This window comes from Nymphalis io, chromosome 14 (assembly GCF_905147045.1).
Source record: "Nymphalis io chromosome 14, ilAglIoxx1.1, whole genome shotgun sequence".
In the NCBI taxonomy this organism is placed as follows: domain Eukaryota; kingdom Metazoa; phylum Arthropoda; class Insecta; order Lepidoptera; family Nymphalidae; genus Nymphalis; species Nymphalis io.
This window is the reverse complement of record NC_065901.1, coordinates 9,693,079-9,701,094: the sequence shown is the minus strand read 5'-3', so window position 1 is coordinate 9,701,094 and position 8,016 is coordinate 9,693,079. Positions and strand designations below refer to the sequence as shown.

General features: G+C 32.0%; 1 protein-coding gene across 2 annotated transcripts in view; it reads right to left on the bottom strand.

Annotated features, from left to right (window-relative positions):
- LOC126773256 (synaptotagmin-4) overlaps positions 1-8,016 on the bottom strand; it is a 31,074-nt gene continuing 23,058 nt past the window's right edge. For both annotated transcript variants that reach the window (XM_050494071.1, XM_050494072.1), the window contains exons 5-10: positions 5,423-5,557; positions 4,931-5,044; positions 4,475-4,586; positions 4,029-4,156; positions 3,621-3,813; positions 1-3,233 (exon numbers count right to left, since the gene is read on the bottom strand). In XM_050494071.1, the coding sequence (XP_050350028.1) occupies positions 3,117-3,233; positions 3,621-3,813; positions 4,029-4,156; positions 4,475-4,586; positions 4,931-5,044; positions 5,423-5,557 (799 nt within the window). In that variant the 3' untranslated portion in view covers positions 1-3,116. The remainder of the gene's footprint in view (positions 3,234-3,620; positions 3,814-4,028; positions 4,157-4,474; positions 4,587-4,930; positions 5,045-5,422; positions 5,558-8,016) is intronic.

Genomic DNA, 8,016 nt, shown 5'->3' with positions numbered 1-8,016 from the left:
CATATTTAATATAATTAAAGAAGCTGTTTATATCTATTTTAAATGTTTTTTCTGTGATTTATATTAAAAAAATAATTATAATTAATTAAATCAGAGTAATATACGTTAAAAATATATAAATATTTTTATTAGACTGTAAATAATCATAAGTGAAATTCGTGAAATATATATTTACTTCTAAAGTACAAAAAGTTTTTATTTGAAAAGAGAACCAAATACGAAGAGCTGTTACAGGATTAGCGTCTATTAGGTACAGATGACTACAAGCTTCAAGCTTCGTCAAATGAGCCGTTACATGTTATAATCTACGTATGTAATATTTAGTATAAAATAGATTTTTTTTTTCATCTATCATATCGATAAATATATTTTTTTTTTTAAATTTATCATATGAGTATTACATGTCAAAGATCATGCTATTCCACGAGAGTAAGACCGCGGTTTATCTAATAGCATTAGTAATAATAATTTTTCTTATTCATTTTAATATGCATATTAATTACAGCGATATTTTTACAAAATAATATAAATTAGGCAAATTATGTCAATATCATTTCATAATCCGGGTGTATTCAATTTATATCAACGCAAAAGTGCCTCGAATAACTTTTAATATTTTATTACATTTTAAGCAACAAAAACACGATTTAAAAAAAGTGTCATTTTAATAATACCTAATATATTTCTCTGGTGAGACGTTGCTTATAGTGCGACAAGGATATTGTGACAGGGCGTAATTGAAGCTTAAGGGTTACCAGTTAATAAATTTTCCCTACTTTTAGGCAATACATCAATGCTTATTATCGAGTTTTGTATATTTGCTGCAGCCACTCAGATTATTTGCAGTCATTTATATTATTCGAAATATAAAATTTGATAAGATGTCAATATTAATTCCGATTTTTCCCGCACGCCAAAATATCCTTGACGGAATATACTAATTATAATTTTAGATGATACTACCTTATAGACACATAGATTTTTTCAATCAATTACGTCGATGCCTTATCGATTATTATCAATAATTAAGTTATTTATGTGTTCATTTTAATAATCAAGAATAAATGTTTACACTTTCCGGTTATCCACTTTTAACTTAAATACCTATCTATGTCTTATTAACAAAGCTTTGTTTAAATAAAATATACAATTTTTTTTATATAAAATAAAACGTGCACAGATTAAATATATACGGGTTGTTGATCGTAATGTGACAATTATAATTGTCTTATCAGTTAGATATGTTAAGTATTTTATTAAGTAGAAAAAGAGCGGTTTTTCTTCTCTAACTTCTATATAATAGTATTTATCTATTACGCAAATCCATAACTTAAACAGAATAAAATTAAACATTTAATTGCTTTTATAAAATTATGTAGAATTACATCTTCTGTATTATTTTTAATAGTAATATAATAATTAGCATCGTCTATTATGGAATTATTTTTCCACTTTGAAAAGGTAACGATTTGCATCATTCAACCGTTCAAAGTTGTAAATATGTTAATATATGAATATTTTATTATACATATTAAAAAATAAACAAAGTTTCGATGTGCGTAATAGAAAAATATTGAAGAAAATCTAAACATGACACTTTATAAATACGTAATCTTTTGAGACATTACCTACAAGACATACAGAAGTGTGCGTTTTAAAAACAATAAATATTTGGGATACACGAGACAAAAATATTATATTTACTTGATGATGAAATAAATTTATCTATCTAATACAAAATATCACTACTTTTAATTATCTTTTTCTCGATATATCTAAAGAAAAGTTCACCTGCTTTTGGATTTTGGCTAATATCCCACTTACCCGTTTGAGGATTAAATTCTATTCAAAAATACCTTTGTATCGAATAAATATAATCGTTATTAATAAATGAGCGAATCTTACCTTTTTTTCAATTAACGCTTAAATAAAATGTAGGTATTAAGAGCTTATAACTTATAAACACGTATCCAAACATAAAAACATACTTATAAATAACTAGCCCACCCGCGTGAGAGAGAGTGAGGTTGAAATTCGAACGTACTCCATTTCTCTTCCAAAACAACAACGGTTTTGTTTTAGTACACAATAAGTAGAAGCTTTTTCACCATCCGATTTATACGGCAAATGGATTATTCAATGGTATTAAGTGATCAGATGCGCTTATACGGACAGGGAGTGCGCTTATAGGGAGAAGTATTTTTAATTATCATTTTATACCGCCATGGCAACTAATGTAAAGAATTACACAGCAATGCAAAATATGGCTGTTTAGCGGTAGAATAATAATGACGAAACGTTTAATTTGTTATCTTTTCTAAAAAAATGACATCGCACGCTTATTAATAAAACGTTATACACAATTATTTGATTACTATGTGCTATGGCGCATATTCAAATGATTTGGCCCATTAAAAAATTTTAACGATCAAGACTTAAAATTCGTTAATTTCAATTCGGTAATTATTTGATATATGAATAATTTTGTAATATGTAGTTTACTATGTATTCATTTTACTAAAAATTAAAAAAAGATTTTTGTCTGAGTTTTTTTTGTGTTAATACTCTATATTTTTTGTCTGTATACAATTAAAACATAAATTGCACAAAACGCATTTTTCAACAAGTTTCGTTATTGTCACTGTCTATAGTTATATAATATATTTAACTTTTGTATCTGGTTAAAATTTATCTATTTTAACATTTTCTTTCACCAAAAAGTGTAGGTATTGTAAAACAAATTGCGATAGAAAATTTTATGAAATTACTATTACGTATAGTGGTATAACCGTGGAAGTAGTATAAAGAATCCAAACCGTTTAGTCTCACTATGAGACAGAGATGTACAAACTAAGGATGTTAAAAACATGGTATTCTATTGAGATTCAATCTAAGTTCGGTTGATATTTCTAGAACATATGCGCACATATCAGGCGTGAATCATATCAGGCGGTGGAGACTCACAGGTGATACATTGGACATTATTTACTCATGATGTTCAACGTTTAAGCATTGTGGACTTGTGTTAAAAGATAGAAAAATGACTTGGAATAGGGGGTTTGCGGTAGTGTGAATGAAAATGCGGGTAAGTGTGCGTGGGGAGGGTCGGTGTGAGCTCACTCCTTGAGCTTGTGCCAGTCGGCGATCTGGCGGCGCGGCGCGGCCTGCACCTCGCGCCAGTGGTGCCGCGCGCTGCCCGCGCCCTCCGCGCCCAGCTCCAGCCGACCGATCACCTGCACCAGTGCCATATTTACAAACCACAGCCAAAAATGTCAGGCAGATAGGCCACATGATAGTAATCGCCCATAGGCGTTGTAAAAAACATTAACCATTCCTTACACTGTCAATGTTCCACCAACCTTGGAAACTAACTGAGATGTTATGTCCCTTGCCTGTCATTTCACTAGCTCACTAACACTTCAAACCGGAACACAACAATAGTATGTGCTATAGAATATAACCAGTATCGAGAGTCGTGCTGACACACTTGTCTCATGTATAAGTCGTGCATGCTTAAGGAAATAATACTAATAGTTTTATTTTTTATGTACGAAAAATATATCAGCTACTCAGCTCTTTAATATGCAACTTCTACAACATAAATCAGTAATTATAAATACCTCGTTCTTGGTAACGCGGTCCCAATCGAGTACGAGCAGCTCGAGGGAGACGTGGTCGAGCGTGGCGTTAGGAGCTGCCGGCACTTCAAACACGAACGACTCGTTGAACACCGGATTCAGAGTACGCTTCTTCACGTGCGTCTTCTTCTTGGCGATGCGCTGTCCGTTATATAGCAGGTACATCTTGACGTATCTATTGAAATTTGAGAAAATATATTAAGACACTAATTACCGTCATTCAGGTGTCAATCTACAATCGTTAATCGGTATTCAGGTGTCAACCTACAATCTTGAATTAAAATTCACGTGATTTAACCACTGAACCATTTTATTTATTTTTATATATTAATTACCAAGCTGTAAATTGTACTTTAGCATAAGTATTTTTTTCAGCATAAATAAACTTACGGATCAGCAAGTCCAGTAACATCCATCTTGGGCAGATTGCGGGCCTTGAGCAGCACGACAGTGAGTCGCGCGGCTGCAGGCTGCCAGCACAGCGACACCAGTACCTCCCCGCGACCCACGCTGCGCATCTGCACACAAGGATAGTAAAAAGATGTATCGCAATAAACGTATACACACACACAAACAAGTACAAAAGACTTTCACGCAAAGAGGTGCACTCAGGAGCTATTTTTCAAATTGACTTACTGTTCTACAATATCTTTATAGCCCTTGACTCACTTTACGATCTCTAACTCTAAAGAAACATCACATTATTTATGTGTGTTACATATCGTCAGTCAATACTTTATTTATTTCCACAAAGGTTGTATTATTAATTGTAGCCAAGGGTGCAGAGTGTAGTATTTCTATCCTAATTCAATATCAGTATAAAATGCGTTAACTACCTTTAAGCTCCGTGGTTGTATCTCGCGGCAAAGGGCGGTAGCTTCGCCACTGTGCAGCTGCAGAGTGGACAGAGGCGACACCACTTCACCGATTATCTCATCGCGGGAATATCTACGAACGGAAAACATTATTATAATCTGTAAATCATTTATTTCTTTAGTAATAATTCAAATATCAAACATATTCAATATATAATGGCATAATTTATGTACTGTTATTTGATTACTCTACTATTAAACTAATATCAATTGTTTCATTGATCACTTATCAATAAAAAGAGCATGCTTGGGGAATGTAGTCCAAATCATTGTTATTATTTATCTGGAACACATTGTAGTGTAGGGATCAACTTGAATAAATGAGTGACGGAACTACTGTTTTGTATTACATATATGAACATCAAAATATCGAAGTGTACGATCAGACTACAAGCGAGTGCGATACAATTAAATTACCTGTCAAAGCTCAAGACAACGAAATGCAGAGTAATTGCAGCGAGCTGGTGGGGAGCGATGCCGTAGAAAGTGAAGTCTTCGTCGTACACCGGGCAACGTGTCTTCCGTACAACTCTATACCGCAAATTTAACGAGCGTTATACTTAGTCGTTATTTTATTGATTATAAAAAAAGAAAAATACGGTAAGGATAAGGATTTTATAGTTTATAGTAATAATTACAATTTGTCTATACTTATAATTACATTAAAATTAAAAGAATAAACGTAGAATTTTACTAGACATTCATACAGGCAAATAATATTTTACGAAACGATCTCATTATGCTAAATTATATAAGTTTTGATATTTTCGTAATTGTAGTAAATGAAAATTTTAAACCATTTTTAAAAGAAATTATTTTTTTTATAAATATAATGTTGTATGAAAACAGTTTTTATAATTAAATAAAACGTGAAAATGTAATGTGTACAACTGAGATGAAAAACCCTACCTTGTCTTTACTTTATGCTGTTTGTCCGGTAAAAGCTGCAGCTTAACATAGGGGTCTGGTCCAGCTGGCTCGCGACCAGGCAAGCCCTGGCAGGAGACCACTGACACAACAAGAGCGCTCTTCTCATTTTCATATCTGCGAAGAAGATTGTATTAATCAATATTTACATAGCCGACACATTACATCTACATTATGGAACACCAGGTATTCACGGGTATTTGTATGAATACAATATGTTATGTTCCTCTCTTCTCTAACCAGCTCTGCAAACTATTATATAGCAATACAATGTATTGATCTCTTAACGATATTAATTCCAAGTTGGTCATTCACAAAGTTGAAGACATTATATAATATATAAATAATGTAATAAATAATAGGATAAAGATGACCATATACCATCGTAAGTAACTTCATTATAGAGGTTGTAGAATAAAAATATTCTCCAGATTGATCGCAGACAGACCCGCGCTAAGCCTCCCAGGCAAGATAATTTTAATCCAATTAAGAAAATTATAATAGATCTTATATTAAAAATTATCTTAAAATAAATAACAGACTAAGCTCTACATTATTTTAATATAAAAATGGACTGAACGAAAGATAAGGTTTTGTTATTAAGCTGCCATGTTTTTATAAATGAACGTCGAAACACCCGTCGCGTTTCAATAGCAAATCTTGAATAAACATTGTTTTATATTAGCGACGTTCACTTTGCCCGCTGTTACAATTTATAATAAAAAAAGTACAATGTGTTTTTTAATATCATTCAATATAAGTTTAATAAAAGTCGAGTATTTAACTCTAGTATTACATAATGTAGGATAAATAGAGAACATGTTACGAGTTTACGGTCGTGAAGCCCACCGTCACAGCTGTAAAACCGCACATCTTTATTACACGACCGTTCCGATGGCTATCATTTTGTATCAGTTAAACTTTTACTACTGTTTACTTTTATATCATCTTGACGTATAAAACTTTTTGTTTTTTTTTTTTTTTAAATAATCTGCCAACTATCTATCTATACATAATCAGCTGTATTATTACAGAAGTACTAAGTGTTCATTGGCTTACGAAATAAGAAAAGCGTTAGACTTGCGACATTCTGGCGCTGGGTGGCTAGCGTGGATTCCATTTTTTTATTTTACTTGTCACTTCGATTGTTGGCAAAACCTTGGATGGTTCATATCTACGAGTAAGCCTGTTTATATAAATTTACTTCCTATTAATATTAGTAATGATAGATATATATATATTGTTCATTTTGATTCTCTGTTGTCTTATAATCATATTCTGAAAAAACGAACTTACAAAAAGCCAAATTATATTGATTAATAAATATATAAATTGCCCGTGATGGCCCAGTGGTTAGAAGAAAAAAATCTTAACCGATGATTCCGTATTTAAACCCAGGAAAGCACTACTGAATTTTCTTGTGCTTAATTTTGTTTATTCATCTCGTGCTCGGCGGTGAAGGAAAACCTCGTTAACCTGCCTATGACAGATGGAGTAACCTCAAAAAGGACAGGAGACCTCAGCCCAGGCAATCACAGGTTGTTAGTTTTACAATTTTAAAATTGGAGAATAAACCCTAATTTAACTTTTAAGATAGGGTAAGGGTGCGAGTTCAAGGTAATTGCTTATCAAATTTCAAATGTGAAATATTTGTATTGTTTAATCATCTATAGTTTTTATTCATATTTAAGTAAAATATAATTATTAAATTTTATTACAATAAAAGCCTACAAGCACTTAAAGTTTATGTAGAAGATTCGTATACCCATAAAGATTACATATTATACTAACTTTTTGTTTGGGGTGGGTTTACATAGCCAAATCCGAAATATGGATTAGTGAAAAAGCTAAAACAAGTTAAGAAGCAGATTACAAGGAAAAACTGCATTATGTCCGCAGGAGAAATCAAGCACATCGTTTAAAAAGTATTGCACTATTCGATAAGTGTCTAAACTAAACTTGAGTTAGTACAATACGGTGTGAATATTGCATTAAAAAAATCCGGCCAACATCCCTTATTAAAGTATCTGAACTGCTTCTATGAAAATAAGACAATTTTTAATATTTCTAGTCAATTTAGTTTAATGAGCAATAATATATTTACAGCAAAGCCCATTTGATCCGATGCCGGCATAGATAGTTATTAAAATTGCAGTTCATAAAAAAACCGCGAGGAGTATACATTTATAGAAAATATATATTATCTACAAACGACATTGTGTACAACAGACAAACACAATTAGTGATGAGGAGGATAACTATTGATAAATCTGTTAGCAATCCCCCTCGGGGGGTGGGAGGGCGTGAAATAGCCTGTGGTTAATACAAAGCTAGTACATGCGTTATTGATTTTGTGGTTCACATTGTACGCAAATGTCGTCGGCGTGTTTCAGCTTTGATACTTGACAGAATTATTGATATTTCTGCGTATTTATAGAACGTTCAACCAACCATTAAATTTGCAAGGAAATTAGACATTATGGTAAAGAATTTAAACGATTCGAATATCATTTTCAATATTGAGTAAATTTTATTAAACGAATGCCAAAGGTTTTCGTATGATATGTACATTTTCC